Source organism: Anomaloglossus baeobatrachus, chromosome 5 (genome assembly GCF_048569485.1).
Source record: "Anomaloglossus baeobatrachus isolate aAnoBae1 chromosome 5, aAnoBae1.hap1, whole genome shotgun sequence".
NCBI lineage: Eukaryota > Metazoa > Chordata > Amphibia > Anura > Aromobatidae > Anomaloglossus > Anomaloglossus baeobatrachus.
The window spans coordinates 560,762,622-560,783,618 of NC_134357.1; the positions used below are offsets into that span (position 1 = coordinate 560,762,622).

General features: G+C 43.9%; 1 protein-coding gene across 1 annotated transcript in view; it reads right to left on the reverse strand.

Moving 5' to 3' along the window:
• LOC142313011 (uncharacterized) overlaps positions 1 to 20,997 on the reverse strand; it is an 82,149-nt gene that overhangs the window by 40,130 nt on the left and 21,022 nt on the right. The window contains exons 6-8 of the mRNA XM_075351998.1: positions 9,174 to 9,246; positions 2,776 to 3,949; positions 2,348 to 2,674 (exon numbers count right to left, since the gene is read on the reverse strand). Coding sequence (XP_075208113.1) covers positions 2,348 to 2,674; positions 2,776 to 3,949; positions 9,174 to 9,246 — 1,574 coding nt within the window. The remainder of the gene's footprint in view (positions 1 to 2,347; positions 2,675 to 2,775; positions 3,950 to 9,173; positions 9,247 to 20,997) is intronic.

Genomic DNA, 20,997 nt, shown 5'->3' on the forward strand with positions numbered 1-20,997 from the left:
TACACATTTTTTAGTATGATCAGAAGGAGAAATGGTACTGCCAATACGTTTGCCTTTTTTAGAGACAAAATTGATCCCCAAATCAAGAATCTTTCTGACTGTTTCACCCGAGTGTAAAACTGGAAGATATTTTTTAATGATGCCAACAATTTGGGAATAATTCACACTGAATTCTGTAGAAAAAGTCACTTGACCTGCTGCAGGTTGTGATGGATCAGATGTGGTGGAATCCTTGTATTTGAGGAGATCCTGTCTACATCGTGATTGCCCTTTCAATTTTGCTTTAGCAATTGTGTCCGAGGAGTAACCCCTGTTGTGAAATCTCCTGTGAATGCGATGACATTCCTGCTGATAATCCTCATTTGTTGAACAGCAGCGCTTGGCCCGTACAAACTCCCCCACAGGTAGATTGGTGATAATGTGACGGGGGTGGCTGCTGGCCGGATGTAGGAGCGAATTCCCTGCAACAGCCTTGCGATATAATGTGCATTTGATTTGATGATCATTTACACAGCCAGTCAATGTCATGTCTAAATAGTTAATTTATTCAGAATTTACCAAATAGGTGAAAAAAACATTGAAGGTATTATTATTTAAATAATCCATGAAATAAAGAATGAGATCTTCCCTTCCAAACAATGAGACCATCATCAATAAATCTCATAAAACAATGTATATGGCTCAAAAATGGATTCATGTCAGTATATATGTAATTATCCTCCCAAAAATTCATATAGATGATTGCTACTGATGGGGAAAACTTAGCCCCCCCATCGAACAACCAAGCTTCTGTAAAAAAAATGTATTTGTGAATCTCAAAAAATTATTTTGAAGCAAAAATAATGTAGCATCCAAGATGAAATTCTGCAAACTAATAGAATATTGTGAATATTTCCACATATAATTCTTGACAGCCACCAATGCTAATGTGTGAGGGATGGAAGAATATAATGATGTAACATCACATGTGATCCAAGAAAATTCAGCAGACCATTGCAAATAATTCATGACATTAATGACATGTTTGGAATCTTGAACAAAACTACAGGAGACATGAGTGAGAGGCTGTAAATGATCATCAATCCACTCTCCCAAATGTTCAAGTAAAGGTCCAGTCACACTAAGCAACTTACCAGCGATCCCAACAACGATAGGGATCGCTGGTAAGTTGCTAGGAGGTTGCTGGTGAGATGTCACACTGCGACGCTCCAGCGATCCCACCAGCAACCTGACCTGGCAGGGATCGCTGGAGCGTCGCTACACAAGTTGCTGGTGAGCTCACCAGCAACCAGTGACAAGCCCCCAGCGCCGCGTGGAAGATGCTGCGCTTGGTAACTAAGGTAAATATCGGGTAACCAACCCGATATTTACCTTGGTTACCACCGCACGCAGCTACACGTGCAGAGAGCAGGGAGCAGCGCACACTGAGCGCTGGCTCCCTGCTCTCCTAGTTACAGCACACATCGGGTTAATTACCCGATGTGTGCTGCAGCTCCATGTGCACAGAGCAGGGAGCAGCGCACAATGCTTAGCGCTGGCTCCTTGCTCTCCAAGTTACAGCACACATCGGGTTAATTACCTGATGTGTGCTGCAGCTCCATGTGCACAGAGCAGGGAGCAGCGCACAATGCTTAGCGCTGGCTCCTTGCTCTCCAAGTTACAGCACACATCGGGTTAATTACCCGATGTGTGCTGCAGCTCCATGTGCACAGAGCAGGGAGCAGCGCACAATGCTTAGCGCTGGCTCCTTGCTCTCCTAGTTACAGCACACATCGGGTTAATTAACCCGATGTGTGCTGCAGCTCCATGTGCACAGAGCAGGGAGCAGCGCACATTGCTTAGCGCTGGCTCCTTGCTCTCCTAGTTACAGCACACATCGGGTTAATTAACCCGATGTGTGCTGCAGCTACATGTGCACAGAGCAGGAGCCGGCAGCACAGGCAGTGAGAGCGGCGGAGGCTGGTATCAAAGGTAAATATCGGGTAACCAAGGACAGGGCTTCTTGGTTACCCGATGTTTACATTGGTTACCAGCGTCTGCAGAAGCCGGCTCCTGCTGCCTGCACATTTAGTTGTTGCTGTCTCGCTGTCACACACAGCGATCTGTGCTTCACAGCGGGACAGCAACAACTAAAAAATGGCCCAGGACATTCAGCAACAACCAACGACCTCACAGCAGGGGCCAGGTTGTTGCTGGATGTCACACACAGCAACATCGCTAGCAACGTCACAAAAGTTGTTCGTTAGCAGCGACGTTGCTAGCGATGTTGCTTAGTGTGACGGGGCCTTAAGGAGTCTACACCCGAGACTATAAGCCTTAGGGGAGGTGGAAAAGTTTGTTTATGCACCTTAGGTAGTGCATGCACAAAAGGTATTCTTGGGTGTGATGGTTTGAAGAAATCCAATTGTTTGGGAGGGATTAACCCTTCCTGGACTCCTCTTTCAAGAAGAGTGTTCAGATTAGTCTGAATTTTAGAAGAAGGATCCGACTGTAAATGCTCATAGGTTTTAGAGTCCTGTAACATTTTAAGAATCTCTTTTTCGTATAAAGCAGTGTCCAAAATGACAATGGAGCCTCCTTTGTCAAAGTTCTTAATAGTTAGATTGCAGTTAGAACTCAATTTTTTCCATGCAAATCGTTTCCTGCTAGTAAGATTCTGTTTGAAGGGCGTATCCTGAGAAAAAAAGAGTCTGTTTCAACCAGAGACTGAAAATCGTCCATGCTTTTAATTCTACTTTGAATGGGATATTATGTTGGATTGGGAACATTTCTCACAAAAGCTGCATCAGTCAAGGTAGGATCCCTGAGATTCACACCTGGAAAATTTTCCATATCCTTAGATGAAAGATGTTCACAAAAAGTAGTTGATTGTAGGTTATGAAAAAATGGCTTACGGGATCTCAAAATTCTGGTCTCATTTGACTCAAAAAAATGTTTTTTAACAGTGATATTGTGAATGAATTTATTGACATCCAACATAGTGGTGAATAGACTGAACTTCTTTGCAGGGACAAAATTCAAACCTTTGCTCAGAAATTTCATTTGATCATTGTTTAGTATAGAGGCCGATAAATTCAAGACTGAGAAAGATTCACTGTCATCTTTTAAACATTGTTGCGGGTGAAATAACCGTGTCCTTTTCCGCTGGTACTTACGACCTGCCCGCCTCGTTTTTTTTTGTTTTGGAGTGTTTTTTGGAAAAACTCGTAAAAAACTGGCTGGCTCATTAGATGTGGTAGGCGTCTCAAGGTCTGAGAGATCAGTGTTGGGATCACTGGACTCAGCTTTAGTGGAGCTGAAACTCACTCTGGGAGTATTGGGATTTTTATTTTTAAGAATAGGTTTTACTGGCTTGCGTTTTTCTCTATACAAGTGCCAATCATACACATGATTAGAGGAGTAATCCAAGGTGTCCAGCTTGAACTTATTTTGTTTAGTGGTAGTAATAAATTCCTCTAGCTTGGTCAAATTATCATTGATCTTTTGTTGTGATGCCAAAAAAGCAGAGGATTGGACATGTGTTTGTAGATTACTCTCAATTTCTTTGATACTATTTTCCAGAGAATCCATTTTTTTCTGTTCATAGGTGAGGATTAATTCTATGAGCTTGATGGAACAATTAGAAAGGATTTGATCCCATGATTTTATGAAATCCTCATCATAGACTGTAGTAGGTCTCTTTTTAATCCTTAAACCTCGTGGTAACATATTATGTTCCAAATAAGCACTCAAAGTCTTGGAATCCCACCAGGTTTTTAATCTGGAAGTCATCAGCTTTTCAAGGTTGTTCATCTGTTCCTTTAGATCTGGACTGATCTCTAGATTTTGTACATTATCCAGCGCAAATAACGCTGCTGCTTTATTGAGTCTAGTAGAATTATTAACATTGAAAAAATCTTCCACAATAGTGGGTTGAGTTTCATCCATACTGAGAATTGCTGATAATTCACTGGGAGCAAAGAAACAATGAGGAGAAAAGCCAAACTCGATATAGTAGAGAAAAAAAAGGGTTTTCAGCTCACCAGTTTGTTGAAAATTCAGCTGGATGAAAGCTCCTGGACGGTGCTCAGTAGAACAAGGGAGGCTGTAGAACAATCAAAGTGAGGAGGTGCCGGAGCACCTCCTCACTTAGAAAAGAAAGAAGACCAAAGAACTGTCTGAGGACTTGAGAATCCAAATTGTGAGGAAGCATGAGCAATCTCAAGGCTACAAGTCCATCTCCAAAGACCTGAAAGTTCCTGTGTCTACGATGCGCACTGCGCAGTGTCATCAAGAAGTTTAAAGCCCATGGCACTGTGGCTAACCTCCCTAGATGTGGAAGGAAAAGAAAAATTGACGAGAGATTTCAACGCAAGATTGTGCGGATGGTGGTAACGAACCTCGACTAACATCCAAACAAGTTCAAGCTGCCCTGCAGTCCGAGGGTACAACAGTGTCAACCCGTACTATCCGTCGGCGTCTGAATGAAAAGAGACTGTATGGTAGGATACCCAGGAAGACCCCACTTCTTACCCCGAGACATAAAAAAGCCAGGCTGGAGTTTGCCAAAACTTACCTAAGAAGCCTAAAACGTTTTGGAAGAATGTTCTCTGGTCAGATGACACAAAAGTAGAGCTTTTTGGGAACAGCCATCAACATAGAGTTTACTGGAAAAAAAAGAGGCATTCAAAGAAAAGAACACGGTCCCTACAGTCAAACATGGCGGAGGTTCCCTGATGTTTTGGGGTTGCTTTGCTGCCTCTGGCACTGGATTGTTTGACCGTGTGCATGGCATTATGAAGTCTGAAGACTACCAACAAATTTTGCAGCATAATGTAGGGCCCAGTGTGATAAAGCTGGGTATCCCTCAGAGGTCATGGGTCTTCCAGCAGGACAATGACCCAAAACACACTTCAAAAAGCACTAGAAAATGGTTTGGGAGAAAGCACTGGAGACTACTAAAGTGGCCAGCAATGAGTCCAGACCTGAATCCCATAGAACACATGTGGGGAGATCTCAAAATGGCAGTTTGGAGAAGGCACCCTTCAAATCTCAGGGACCTGGAGCAGTTTGCCAAAGAAGAATGGTCTAAAATTCCTGCAGAGCATTGTAAGAAACTCATTGATGGTTTCCGGAAGCGGTTGTTCGCAGTTATTTTGGCTAATGGTTGTGCAACCAAGTATTAGGCTAAGGGGCACTTTGCACACTATGACATCGCAAGTGCAATGTCGGTGGGGTCAAATTGAAAGTGACGCACATCCGGTGTCACAGGCGATATCGTAGTGTGCAAATCCTTTTTGATACGATTAACGAGCATAAAAGCGTCGTAATCGTATCATTGGTGTAGCGTCGGTCATTTCCATAATTTGGAAATGACCGATGTTACGATGTTGTTCCTCGTTCCTGCGGCAGCACACATCGCTGTGTGTGAAGCCGTAGGAGCGAGGAACATCTCCTACCTGCGTCCCGGCCGCCAATGCGGAAGGAAGGAGGTGGGCGGGATGTTTACGTCCTGCTCATCTTCGCCCCTCCGCTTCTATTGGCCGCCTGCCATGTGATGTCGCTATGACGCCGCACGACCCGCCCCCTTAATAAGGAGGCGGGTCGCCGGCCAGAGCGACGTCGCAGGGCAGGTGAGTGCATGTGAAGCTGCCGTAGCGATAATGTTCGCTATGGCAGCTATCAGAAGATATGGCACCTGCGACGGGGGCGGGGACTATCGCTGCAGCGTCGGTAATACATTGTTACCGATGTCGCAGCGTGCAAAGCCCGCCTAAGGGTGCCAATACTTTTGTGTGGCCCATTTTTGGAGTTTTGTGTGAAATGATCAATGATTTGATTTTTGTTTCATTCTCTTTTGTGTTTTTTCATTGCAAGCAAAAGAAATGAAGATAATAATACCAAAGAATTTATGATTGCAATCATTTTCAGGAAGAAACTGAGTATTCTCTGACAGAATTGCAGGGGTGCCAATACTTTTGGCCAGCACTGTATAATTAATATATATATATATATATATATATATATATATATATATATAATTTGTGTAGTACGGGGTCTATTGTTGCTTAGTTTTTCACTTTAAACACAGCAGCGTACACCCATTACTCAAAAAAAAAACATCCCTCGACCATAAATGCGCTGCTAATGCAGACCAGTCTCTAATCTCCATTTGTATCTAAACGTCTGGAACACTTGGTCCATTCCTATCCATTCCACTGTCAGATAATTTTCTTCTTGATCCTTTATAATCCGCTTTTTACACTACTGAATCTGCACCTAAGGCTGGATTTACACGATAGTATGGCATTAGATACGAGTGCATCAGATGTGATATGCTAATGACCCTCGGCACCCACTGTGCTGCCAGCATGAACCGAGTGTCATGCAACTGTATGCCGATCCTACGATCGGATCACAGCTGCGGAGAAGAGGGTGTGCGCTGCGGAGGAGAGGGAGGTATTAATCTCCTCAATTGTCAGCTGATGTGATTATCTCACTGCACTCTGATGTCATCTAAGTGCAGTCCTATGTTTCACTCGCACCCATAGACTTGTATGGGTAAGAGTGACACGTCTATTGCTGATAATCGCAGCATGCTTCCACTTTTCACTCAGTCAGAATCTGGAAGAGAAAAAAGAGACCATCTGCACTCTCTCATTGAATAATATCTGTCCATGTTCAATGCAAGATTTTCTCACATTGCACTCATTCGAGTCGTACGCTCATGTGAGCGAACCCTAAATCTAATGGTCTCTGCTCCCTGCTGATTCTCCTGGATCTCTGCTGCACTAGACACTGTGGATCACCAGCTGCTACTCACTATTCTCCGTTCTATCGGGCTCAATGACACCGCTCTCTCCTGGTTCTCCACCTATCTCTCTGACCGCTCCTTCGCTGTATCTTTTGCAGACTCCTCTTTTTCCCCATTTCTCATTACTATCAGGGTTCAGTTTTGGTTTCCAGTACCATCTCTATGCACCCAATTATACACCTCTTCTCCTGACACTACCAAATACCAGTGATTGTCTGTCTGTTGTTTCTAACATCATGTCCTTCCTCTATCAAAAACTAAATATATCAATAACGGAATTTCTCATGTTTCCTCCCTCGACTAATCTTCCTAATCCAATATTGCCATTTCCGTGCGTGGTTCTACCATTACTCTCGAGCAGCACACCCGTTGTCTTGTGGTTATATTTGACTCAGATCTCTCCTTCACTCCCTACATCCGATCACTCGCTTGTGTCATCTCCACCTCAAAAACATCTCTAGAATTCAACCTTTTCTTACCATTAACTCTGCTAAAACTCTGTCGCTCTTATTCATTCTTGTCTGGATTACTTCAATTCTCTACTAATCGGTCTCCCTACTACTAAACTCTCACCTCTCCAATCCATCCTGAATGCAGCAGCCAGGATCATTTTCCTCTTTAACTGCTTCACTGATGCCTCTACTCTGTGAGAGTCATTGCACTGGTTGCCCATCCGCTGCAGAGTCCAATATAAACTTATCACTCTCACTCACAAAGTGCTCCACATATCTGCACCGCCCTACATCTCCTCCTTCATGTCTATCCCCCTACCTGTGCCCTGCGTTTTGCTAATGACCTAAGACTGACATCCTCAATAATCCGAATGTCCCACTCTCATCTTCAAGATTTCTCTCGAGCTGTGCCCATGCTCTGGAACACACTACCAAAAACAATTAGAATAATTCCCAACATCCACACTTTTAAGTGCAGCCTAAAAACACATTTCTGTAGACTAGCCTATAACCTCACTCATCTAACTATTCTCATTCTGCCCTTTACAAACTTTTCTTCCAATTCTGGTCCCCTGTATCATCTGGTCGCACCCTCTATGTACTTTCTTACACTCTGTATCTGTACATGTATAAATTCTGGCTGGTGACCAGTTCCTGCAGCTGTAATTGAATCTCCTATTTATTATATTGATGGCTGGACCATGTAGGACAAGTATTCTTTATTTTGTACCCCCCCTATTTCCTCATAGATTGTAGCTTGTGAGCAGGAACCTCACTCCTCTTGTTTTCTGAATTCTGTTACTCTGTAATGTCTCATATTGTCTGTTCATGTCCCCTCTGAATTGTAAAGCGCTGCGGAATATATTGGCGCTATATAAATAAAAATTATTATTATTACATTGTTCTACTGTTCAGAGGCACCTGCACAAATATGGTCTTCATGGAAGAGTCATGAGAAGAAAACCTCTCCTGCATCCTCACCATATGGGTTGTCACATCTGCATATAAAATGTGAGAAAAAAAATTGTATTGCACTTGCACCAATGTTAAACAACAGAGCAGAGAACATTTGCTAGTTTTCCCTCAACAAAATTCGGCGTACAAGGCAAATCGCAGCATTCTGCGAGTGGCTGCGTGTCTCTCCAAAACAAGTCAATGGGTGAGAGAAAAACATGTACATGAGTTTTTAACATGGAGTTTTACATACTGTCAAAAGCTAGATATAGATCGATAGAGGTCAAACACAAATAATATCCAACCACTTACAGATTGTAAGCTGCAGCATTTGCCTTTCATGTGGCACTAAAGGGTGTTCAGCCTAATCTTTAGCCCCAACTTCAATAATTTAAAAAAACAAACAACAAAAAAAACAACGATGTGGGGTTCCCCTTATTTTTGGTAGCCAGCTAAGGTAAAGCAGACAGCTGCCCCTGCAGACCGGAGCTGGCAGCTTCACCTTGGCTGGTAATTCAAAGTAGAGGTCACCCCACGCTGTTGTTATAAATTATTAATTTAAAATAATAATAATAATAATAAAAAATGTTGGGTCCCCGCCAAATTGGATCACCAGCCAAAGTGAAGCTGACATCTGGGAATTGGTACTCTCAGGCTGGGGAGGCCCATGCTTATTGGCCCCTCACCAGCCTAAAAATAGTAGGCCACAGCTACCCCAGAAGTGGCACATCCATGAAATGTGCCGATACTGACGCTTCTCCTCGGTTCATCTCATTGACTTGGTGCAGTAACAAATGGGGTAATATATGGGGTTGATGCCAGCTGTGAATTTCCAGCTGGCATCAAGCCTGGTATTAGTATTATGGGTGGACATCTAACAGACACCCCCAATACCAATCCTGTATTTGTAAATGTAAAAAATATAATTCATTTTTTCATTTATAATAAATGCCCTGACACAAGCCCTCATTCACCATTTGGAAAAAAAAATCCTTTCAGGTCTGGAGTAAACACAAGGAGGTCCCACGATGTTCCACCAATGCGAACCTGAAAGACATATAAAGAGAAAAATAATAAAGAAAAAAGACAAGAAACACCCTCATTCACCAATGTATTACCCTTTTAATCCCTAATCCAGGTTCACTGTAATCCAATAAGGGTGTCCCACGACATTCCCAGTCTCCCGGTCCTAGCCTATGAAGAATAGAACGTTCCCCATTAGCTGGAACAGCAGCCACTGCAGGCTCTCACACTGGGCTGTGGGAGAATCACAGCAGTGAACTGCGCTGACCTCCTGATCTCACTGCAGGTCACAGAATGTACCTCACACAGTGTGTGAACCACCGCCGGCAGGGACAAACAGTAACGTCAGGAGTTCCCTGCAGTTCAGTTCCCACAGCAGTTCTCGCACAAAGTGACGCAAAGTAGATTTGGAAATCCCTCAAAACAAGAATTGAAAAACTCTTGGGTGCTACAAAAAGCATTTACAATCTGTGATACTTGCCAAGGGGGTTGCTACTACACCGTGTGCAGAATTATTAGGCAAGTTGTATTTTAGAGTATTTTTTTATTATTGATCAACAACTATGTTCTCAATCAACCCAAAAGACTCATAAATATCAAAGCTTGATATTTTTGCAAGTTAAGCGGGCTTTACACGCTACGACATCGCTAATGCTATGTTGTTGGGGTCACGGAATTTGTGACGCACATCCGGCCGCATTAGCGGTGTTGTTGCGTGTGACACCTATGAGCTATTTTGCATCGTCACAAAAATGTGCAAAATCGCTCATCGGTGACATGGGGGTCCGTTCTCAAATATCGTTACTGCAGCAGTAACGAAGTTGTTCCTCGTTCCTGCGGCAGCACACATCGCTCCGTGTGACACCGCAGGAACGAGGAACCTCTCCTTACCTGCCTCCCGGCCGCAATGCGGAAGGAAGGAGGTGGGCGGGATGTTACGTCCCGCTCATCTCCGCCCCTCCGCTTCTATTGGGCGGCGGTTCAGTGACGCTGCTGTGACGGGCAGGTAAGTAGTGTGACGGGTCTGGGCGATGTTGTGCCCATGTCGCACAACCGATGGGGGTGAGTACCCACGCTAGCGATATCGGTACCGATATCACAGCATGTAAAGTGCCCTTTAGAGTGTTTTTTTTCTTGCTAGATTTGGCTATCTTAGGAGGATATCTGTGCAGGTAACTATTACTGTGCAGAAGTATTAGGCAACTTAATAAAAACCAAATATATTTCCATCTCACTTGTTTATTTTCACCAGATAAACCAATATAACTGCACAAAATTTAGAAATAAACATTTCTGCAAAAACAAAAACAAAAAATTAAGGACCAATATAGCCACCTTTCTTTATGATGACACTCAACAGCCTACCATCCATAGATTCTGTCAGTTGCTTGATCTGTTTACAATCAACATTGCGTGCAGCAGCCGCCACAGCCTCCCAGACACTATTCCAAGAGGTGTACTGTTTTCCCTGCCTCTAGATCTTACATTTTATGAAGGACCACAGGCTCTCTATGGGGTTCAGATCAGGTGAACAAGGGGGCCATGTCATTATTTTTTCATCTTTTAGACCTTTACTAGCCAGCCACGCTGTGGAGTAGTTGGATGCATGTGATGGAGCATTGTCCTGCATGAGAATCTTGTTTTTCTTGATACCGACTTCTTCCTGTACCACTGCTTGAAGAAGTTGTCTTCCAGAAACTGGCAGTAGGTCTGGGAGTTGAGCTTCACTCCATCCTCAACATGAAAAGGTCCCAAAAGCTCATCTTTGATGATACCAGCCCATACCAATATCCCACATCCACCTTGCTGGCGTTTGAGTTGGAGTGGAGCTCTCTGCCCTTTACTGATCCAGCCTCTGGCCCATCTATCTGGCCCATCAAGAGTCACTCTTATTTCATCAGTTCATAAAACCTTTGAAAAAAAATCAGTCTTAAGATATTTCTTGGCCAAGTGGTGACGTTTTATCTTATGTTTCTTGTTCAAAGGTGGTCGTTTTTCAGCCTTCCTTGGCCATGTCCCTGAGTATGGCACACCTTGTATTTTTTGATACTCCAGTAACGTTGCAGCTCTGAAATATAGCCAAACTGGTGGCAAATGGCATCTTGGTAGCTTCACGCTTGATTTTCCTCAATTCATGGGCAATTATTTTGTGCCTTTTTTTGCCCAACACGCTTCTTGAGACCCTGTTGGCTATTTGCCATGAAACGCTTGATTGTTCGGTGATCATGCTTCAAAAGTTTGGCAATTTTCAAGACTGCTGCATCCCTCTGCTAGACATCTCACAATTTTGGACTTTTCAGAGCACGTCAAATCTCTTTTCTGACCCATTTTGCCAAAGGAAAGGAAGTTGCCTAATAATTAAGCACACATTAAGTTATAAAGGGTGTTGATGTCATTACACCACACCCCTCCTCATTACAGAAATGCACATCACCTGATTTACTTACTTGGTAGTTGGCTCTCAAGCCTATACAGCTTGGAGAAGGACAACATGTATAAAAAGTATCATGTGATCAAAATACTCATTTGCCTAATAATTCTGCACACAGTGTAGGTACTAGCCATGCAGGGTGCCCAAACGTTTGCATCGACCCATGTTCTTTTTTTATTACTTTAACCCCTTCAGGTGGTTTTCCGTTTTCATTTTTGATTTTTCCTCCCCTTTATTCAAGAGTCATAACTTTCCATTTTTCTGTCAATATAGCCATATGAGGGCTTAATTTCTGTGGGATGAGTTCTACTTTTGAATGACACCATTCATTTTACTACATAGAATATGGGAAAAAAATCCAAATGTGGAGAAAGAGTGAAAAAAAATGAAATTCCACAATTTTTTTTTGCTTTTTTTTTATTCACCCTGTTCACTATATGGTAAACCTAATGTGTCAGCATGGTTCCCCAGATCGGGGACACCAAACATGTATATGTTTACTTTTATCTAAGGGGTGAAAAAAATAATCAAAAGTTTGTCCCCCAAAAAATAACGTTTTTGTCGCCATTTTCCGAGACCCGTAGTTTTCTCATCTTTCAGGATCTGTGGCTCAATGATGGCTTATTTTTTTTAATAATAATAATAATAATTTTTATTTCTATAGCGCCAACATATTCCGCAGCGCTTTACAATTAAGAGGGGACATGTACAGACAATATGAGACAATACAAAATAACAAAATTAAGATACCAGGAGGAGTGAGGGCCCTGCTCGTAAGCTTACAGTCTATGAGGAAATAGGGGAGACACAAAAGGTGAATGGGGGGGAGAAAAGCTTGTCATATATGGTCTAGCCATCGATTTAATAGGGTATTCAAAAGCAGCTGCATGAACCCGTCGGAGAAAATTTATACAGGTACAGGGGACGAGAACTGGAAGTAAATTTTTTGAAGGGCAGAAAGGGACTAGATTAGATCAGGGCAGTGAGTTGATAGGCTAGTCTAAAGAAATGCGTTTTTAGGGCCCGCTTAAAGGTGTGGATATTGGGAATTAATCAGATTTCTCTTGGTAGTGTGTTCCAGAGCATAGGCGCAGCTCTATTGAGAGATCTTGAAGATGGGAGTGGGAGGTTCGAATTGTTGAGGATGTCAGTCTTAAGTCTTAGCAGAGCGGTGGGCATGGGTGGGGTGATAGACAGAGATGAGGGAGGAGATGTAGGGTGGTGCGGAACCGTGGAGAGCTTTGTAAGTGAGAGTGATAAGTTTATATTGGATTCTGTAACGGATAAGCAACCAGTGCAATGACTGGCAAAGAGCAGAGGCATCAGTGAAGCGGTTGCAGAGGAAAATGATCCTGGCTGCGGAATTCAGAATGGATTGGAGAGGGGAGAGTTTAGTAACAGGGAGACCAATTAGTAAAGAGTTACAATAATCCAGGCGAGAATCAATGAGAGCGACAGAAAGAGTTTTTGCAGAGTCAACGGTAAGAAAAGGTCAAATTCTTGAGATGATTTTGAGGTGGAAGTTTCAATTGTTTTTGCCATTTGGGTTTTGCACTGCAAAGCTGAGTTTTTGACCAAAGTTCTGCAACAAAAAGGCACCTTTTTGAACTGCATAGTGCGTTCCAGAAAACCAAATTCCCATAGACTTTGCTTGAAAAGCAGAACACATCCATTTTGGCATTAAACGCTGCAGTTGAAAAAGCAGCAAAAAAACAGGTAAAAAGCAGGTAAAAAGCAAAGTGCGTTCTTACCCTTAGGTGTTTTTTTTATGTTTTCATATTTTGTAAAATATATACTGTACAGACCAAAAGTTTGGACACACCTTCTCATTTAAAGAGTTTTCTTTATTTTCATGACTCTGAAAATTGTAGTTTCACATTGAAGGCATCAAAACTATGAATTGAACACATGAGGAATGAAATACGGTACTTAACAAAAAATTGTGAAACAACTAAAAATATGTCTTATATTCTGGGTTCTTCAAAGTAGCCACTTTTTGCTTTGATTACTGCTTTGCACACTCTTGGCATTCTCTTGATGAGCTTCAAGAGGTAGTCATCGGAAATGGTTTTCACTTCACAGGTGTGCCCTGTCAGGTTTAATAAGTGGGATTTCTTGCCTTATAAATGGGGTTGGGACCATCAGTTGTGTTGTGCAGAAGTCTGGTGGATACACAGCTGATAGTCCTACTGAATAGACTGTTAAAATTTGTATTATGGCAAAAAAAAGCAGCTAAGTAAAGAAAAACAAGTGGCAATCATTACTTTAAGAAATGAAGGTCAGTCAGTCCGAAAAATTGGGAAAACTTTGAAAGTGTCCCCAAGTGCAGTGGCAAAAACCATCAAATGCTACAAAGAAACTGGCTCACATGAGGACCGCCTCAGGAAAGGAAGACCAAGAGTCACCTCTGCTGCGGACAATAAGTTTATCCGAGTCACCAGCCACAGAAATCGCAGGTCAACAGCAGCTCAGATTAGAGACCAGGTCAATGTCACACAGAGTTCTAGCAGCAGACACATCTCTAGAACAACTGTTAAGAGAAGACTTTGTGCAGCAGGCCTTCATGGTAAAATAGCTGCTAGGAAATCGCTTCTAAGGACAAGCAACAAGCAGAAGAGACTTGTTTGGGCTAAAGAACTCAAGGAATGGACATTAGACCAGTGGAAATCTGTGCTTTGGTCCGATGAGTCCAAATTTGAGATCTCTGGATCCAACCACCATGTCTTTGTGCAACCCAGAAAAGGTGAACGGATGCACTCTACATGCCTGGTTCCCACCGTGAAGCATGGAAGAGGAGGAGTTGGAATTTTTAGTGCTATAGTGCACATTTAGTGCTAGCTTTTTTGTTTTTTCTTGGGTACGGGATTGAAATAGACCAGGTGAGTGCTGCTAAGAGCAGTTCTAGTATTTCATATGTGAGGCCGTTTGGCACATTTTATAAAAATATTTTAGTGTTAGGACTGCCCCAACAGAGATTTGCCGTGGAGTGGCGGGGTGGCTCAAGAAATTGCAATTTTTTGCCAAAATCTCATATTTATAATAAGTACAGTTGGAATTTTTAGTGCTGTAGTGCACATTTAGTGCTAGCTTTTTTGTTTTTTCTTCATTGAATTGGTCGGTGGCTGACCCCCACCTTGCTATGCACCCCAATTTGGGATGTATTCCACCTGTCTAGATTTTGGCGATTGGTGACTGTTCACATTCAGTCATCAGGCCCTGTCCACATGCTATTTACTTCATGCAGCATTTGCCTGGACCTGTCCCGCCCACAGCCATGATTCAGTCATGGGTACGGGATTGAAATAGACCAGGTAAGTGCTGCTAAGAGCAGTTCTACTATTTCATATGTGAGGCCGTTTGGCACATTTTATAAAAAATTTTTAGTGTTAGGACTGCCCCAACAGAGATTTGCCGTGAAGTTGCGGGGTGGCTCAAGAAATTGCAATTTTTTGCCAAAAATCTCATATTTATAATAAGTACAGTTGGAATTTTTAGTGCTGTAGTGCACATTTAGTGCTAGCTTTTTTGTTTTTTTCTATACTGAACCAGCATGGCTACCACAGCATCTTGCAGCGGCATGCTATTCCATCCGGTTTGCGTTTAGTTGGACCATTATTTGTTTTTCAACAGGACAATGACCCCAAACACTTCTCAAGGCTGTGTAAGGGCTATTTGACTAAGAAGGAGAGTGATGGGGTGCTACACCAGATGACCTGGCCTCCACAGTCACCAGACCTGAACCCAATCGAGATGAGTTGGGGTGAGATGGACCGCAGAGTGAAGGCAAAAGGGCCAACAAGTGCTAAGCATCTTTCCGGTGACTACCTCATGAAACTCATCAAGAGAATGCCAAGAGTGTAATCAATCAATCAAAGTAATCAAAGCAAAGGTGGCTACTTTGAAGAACCTAGAGTAAAAGACATATTTTCAGTTGTTTCACACTTTTTTGTTAAGTATTTCATTCCACATGTGTTAATTCATAGTTCTGATGCCTTCAATGTGAATCTACAATTTTCAGGGTCATAAAAGTAAAGAAAACTCTTTGAATGAGAAGGTGTGTCCAAACTTTTGGTCTGTACTGTATTTTTTTTTATTTTTTATTTATTTTACGAGATTATATCACTGCACAGTCTGCAGCATCGCTCTTATCAGGAAAAATCCTTTTCTCCTATATCGGCACTTTTCCCGCTCTCGCAGGAAGTAACTCGTGACACCATCAGGGGTCTTCATCTGACCCCGTGCTTTCATGGTAACAAATTGGCACCCCATGATTGTGTCACGGGGCCACCGAAATCGGTGGGGAAGAGTTCAATCCCCGCCGCAGCACCTTAAATTGTGCTATCAGTGCTTGACATCATAGTCTAAGAGATTAACAGTAGAGTTGATCGAACGGCCAAAAATCTGGTACCGGCGGATCACTGTCAGATTTTAAAAAGAGTCCAATCAGCTCCGGAATCCGATGCCCATATAAGTCAATGGGGACCGGAATCCGGAGGTTAAAAACGTTTGTGGAGGTGCTATGGGGGTAGGAGCGAGTGCGGCATACTCACTGAGGCGCTGTCGTGGTGGCACACACCTTCTGGGTCACGCTATTCCTTCCGGAGCCGACAATTCAATATTCATTGTTTTCCCCGCCCACTGGCACATGTAATTGGTTGCAGCTAGACACGCCCCCACCCTGAGTGGCAGCGTGTTAGCTGACTGCAACCAATCACAGGCGCCAGGATGGCCGGTGGGCGGGGAAAGCAGTGCAAGTGTCTGCCGGTCAGCATGGTGGTAAAAGATAAATAATCGGCAGCACAGCTATAGCTCACGGCTGCAGCCCCAGCTGTTGGGCTGTATCTGTGTGGTGTATCCAGTCACACGTGCTAGGCTGCCGGGTGATGCCATTGCAGACTCGCATGTGTGACTGCGGTGAAACCGCATGCGGCTTTTTTTTTTTTTTTATTTAAATAAATAATTAAAAAAAAAAACGATGTGCGGTTCCCCCTAACCTTCATCCCCAGCCAAGATAACGCCGGCTGGGAGCTGGTATTCCAGCCCGCAGCCGCCCGGTATTGCCGCATCTATTAGATGTGACAATCCCGGTGCGATACCGGCTCTTCCCGGTGGCGTGATGCGGTGCCAATCGGGGTAATAGCAGGGGTTAATAACAGCACACAGCTGCTACTAAACCCTAGGTTTGTGATGGCACAGGCGTCTATCAGATACCTGCATCACACAAACCTGTAAGTGAATGTAAATAAACAAGACACAGAGAAATCCTTTATTTGGAATAAAATACAAACACTCCCTCCTTCACCACTTTATTAACCCCCGACACCCTGCAGCTCCGACATAATACACAGGAGGTCCCACGCCGTTTCAGCTCTGCTACATCTGAACATCACAGAGAGAGGTGTTATGATCCGGAACCATGGAAGACCACCACAAATCATTGGCAAAAAGGTGACAAGAGCATTGGCAACTAATCTGGCCACCATTCCCTTACTAACCATCACAACTAGAATTAGCCGAGAAGTGAACTAACATCCTGTGCACCGCGAACCCAGCCGGAGAACTAACTATCCTAAAGGTAGGAAAGATGAATAACTCTCTGCCTCAGAAAATAGACAAGAATAGCAAGCCCCCACATTCAAAGACTGCGGTGATATAGGAAAAACACAATACACAGGTAGATGACAGGATTAGCAAAAGGTGAGGCCCCCGCTGACTAAAATAGGAAAGGACAGGACAGGGACTGATGGTGGCCAGAGAAAAACCCTGCAAAATACCAACTTCCTGATAGTAGGCCCTCAGATTGCTCGATCTGAACTCCGTCCTATACCAGGTGCCCTTGTCATACCAATGAACAGAAAACAAGAATTATAACAAATTCAACAAGCCACAAACACATGGACCCAAAGGAGCTATACTCCACACAGAACTGCAGGGAGTTCCTCAACAATCCACTGAGGGGCAAAATCCCTGGAAGGAAATAAACTGAAACCAACCACAACAAATGACAAACCCAGATAAGCAAAAGAACCAGACAATAAATAAAGAGCAAGCACTTATCTGGAGTAGATGTGGTGTAGAGCAAGATTAAGCAGGCTAGAGATACAAAGAACTGACATCCGGCAACAGCCTGCAATCAGACCAGGACTTAAATAAGCAGAGAGTTAGCAAAGGAAACACCCACTACACAACACACCTGGTCTCTGTCCAAACCATTCCTGGCCACCAGAGGGAGCCTCCCAGCAGCCAAGACATAACTAACATTCCCAACAGTACCCCCCCCTTGAGGAGGGGTCACCGAACCCTCACCCACGCCACCGGATCGCTCGGGATGAGCATGATGGAAGGCACGAACCAACCTGTCCGCATGAATGTCAGAAGCCACAACCCAAGAGTTATCCTCCTGCCCATAACCCTTCCATTTCACAAGGGTCAGGAGGCGCTGCTGCAGGAACTGCCGGCTCCACATGTTTCTTCAACAAGGACTTATGGAAAACATTGTGAATCTTAAATGACGCAGGCAGAGTCAAACGGAAAGATACAGGATTAATAATCTCTGAAATCTTATAAGGTCCAATAAATCTGGGCTTAAATTTAGGAGACGGAACTCTCATAGGAATATTTTTAGAGGACAACAACACCATGTCCCCTACTTTAAACCGGGGACCAACAGTCCGACGCCGGTTGGCAAACTTTTGTGCAGTTTCTTGGGACTGAAACAATTTATCCACTACCTGCCCCCAAATCTGCTGCATTCTGTTGACCACCGAATCCACCCCCAGACAGTCAGACGCCTCAAGCTGCCCTAAGAGGAACCTAGGGTGATACCCAAAATTGCAGAAAAAGGGGGACACCAACATGGTAGAGCTAGCTCTATTGTTAAGGGCAAATTCAGCCAAAGGCAAAAACGAAACCCAGTCATCCTGATCCGCAGAAACAAAACACCGTAAATAGGTCTCCAGGGTCTGGTTAGCCCTTTCAGTCTGACCGTTGGTCTGAGGATGAAACGCCGAGGAGAAAGACAGCTGAACACCCAATTTGGAGCAAAAAATCCTCCAAAACCTGGATACAAACTGCACCCCTCTGTCAGAAACAATGTTTTCGGGAATACCATGCAAACGAACAACATGTTGGAAAAACAAAGGCACCAACTCTGATGAAGACGGCAACTTAGATAGGGGAACCAAGTGGACCATCTTGGAGAATCTGTCACAGATCACCCAAATCACAGTCATTGTCTGAGAGACAGGAAGCTCTGAAATAAAATCCATAAAGATGTGCGTCCAAGGTTTCTTAGGTACAGGCAAAGGCAATAATAGCCCACTAGAACGTGAACAACAGGGCTTGGACCTAGAACAAACTCCACACGACTGCACAAAACGACGGACATCTCGGGACAGGGAAGGCCACCAAAAAGAGCGTCTCACAAGATCCTGAGTACCAAAAATGCCAGGATGACACGCCAAAACAGAGCAATGAACCTCAGAGACAACTCGGTCTCTCCATTGGTCTGGGACAAACAGTTTCCCTGTAGGACATCTCTCAGGTTTATCCCCCTGAAATTCCGCCAGTGCCAACCGCAGATCAGGCGAAATAGCCGAGAAAACTACACCATCATTCAGGATAGTAGACGGTTTGCTAACCTCCAAAGAGTCAGCGCAGAAACTCCTGGAAAGGGCATCGGCCTTAACATTCTTGGTGCCCGGCAAAAAAGAGACCACAAAATTAAACCGGGTAAAAAACAAAGCCCACCTGGCCTGCCGAGGATTCAAGCTCTTGGCCGATTCCAGATAGATGAGATTCTTGTGGTCCGTAAGCACCACAACTTGATGCCTAGCCCCCTCCAACCAATGCCTCCACTCTTCAAATGCCCACTTCATAGCCAATAATTCCCGGTTCCCCACATCATAATTCCGTTCAGAAGGAGCAAACTTCCGAGAGAAAAAGGCACAGGGCTTAAGTTTACCCGAAGTAGCGTCTCGTTGAGACAGAACAGCACTTGCTCCGATCTCTGAGGCATCGATCTCAACTTGAAATGGGCGACACACATCAGGTTGCTGCAGAACTAGGGCAGAAGTGAATCGCCTTTTAAGCTCCTGGAAGGCCACAATAGCCTCAGGGGTCCAATGCTCAGCATCAGCTCCCTTCTTTGTCAAATCCGTCAGAGGTTTGACAATGGCAGAAAAATTGGCTATAAATTTACGGTAAAAATTAGCAAACCCCAAAAACCGCTGCAGGGATTTTAGAGAAGTCGGTTGCACCCAGTCGTAAATAGCCTGAACCTTAACCGGGTCCATTTCGATAGCGGAGGGAGACAGGATGAAGCCCAAAAAGGAAATCCTTTCCACCCCTTAATGTACAGTGCATTATCCCTAAGTATCTGAAAAACATCCCGTACTTGCCCAACATGAGAGTCCCAATCATCAGAAAAAATCAAGATGTCATCCAAATACACAATCAAAAATTTACCAATAAGGTCCCGAAAAATATCATTCATGAAGGCCTGGAAGACGGAGGGTGCATTAGTGAGCCCAAAAGGCATCACTAGGTACTCAAAATGCCCCTCAGGAGTATTAAAAGCCGTCTTCCATTCATCACCCTCCTTCATACGGATGAGATTATACGCACCCTTGAGATCCAGTTTCGTAAACCATTTGGCACTCTTCACTTTAGAGAACAGATCAGACATCAGAGGCAAAGGGTACTGATATTTAACCGTAATTTTATTAAGAAGATGGTAATCAATACAAGGTCTCAACGAACCATCTTTCTTAGCAACAAAGAAGAAGCCTGCACCCAAAGGAGAAGATGAGGGCCGAATGTGCCCCTTCTCCAATGATTCCCTGATGTATGACCGCATGGCATCATGTTCGGGCACAGACAAGTTGAAAATCCGCCCCTTGGGAAATTTACAACTGGGCACCAACTCAATGGCACAGTCACAGTCCCGGTGTGGGGGCAGAGAATCAGATTCCTGGTCATTAAATACATCACGGAAATCAGACAAGAAGGCCGGAACATCAACTGCCTGAGCAGACGTGGATGACACGGAAAGGTCCTGATGCACACCTTGACAACCCCAACTAGCTACCGACAAGGATCTCCAGTCAAGAACCGGATTATGGGTCTGCAACCACGGAAATCCCAGTACCAAGGTATCCTGTAGATTATGCAATACTAAAAATGTACAAGTTTCCTGATGCGCTGGTGCAACTCTCATAGGCACCTGGGTCCAAAATTGGGGTTTATGTTCTGCCAAAGGGGTAGCATCAATGCCCCTTAAAGGAATAGAAGTTAGCAAAGGAACCATGGGGAAACCACAATCCCTAGCAAACCCAAAATCCATC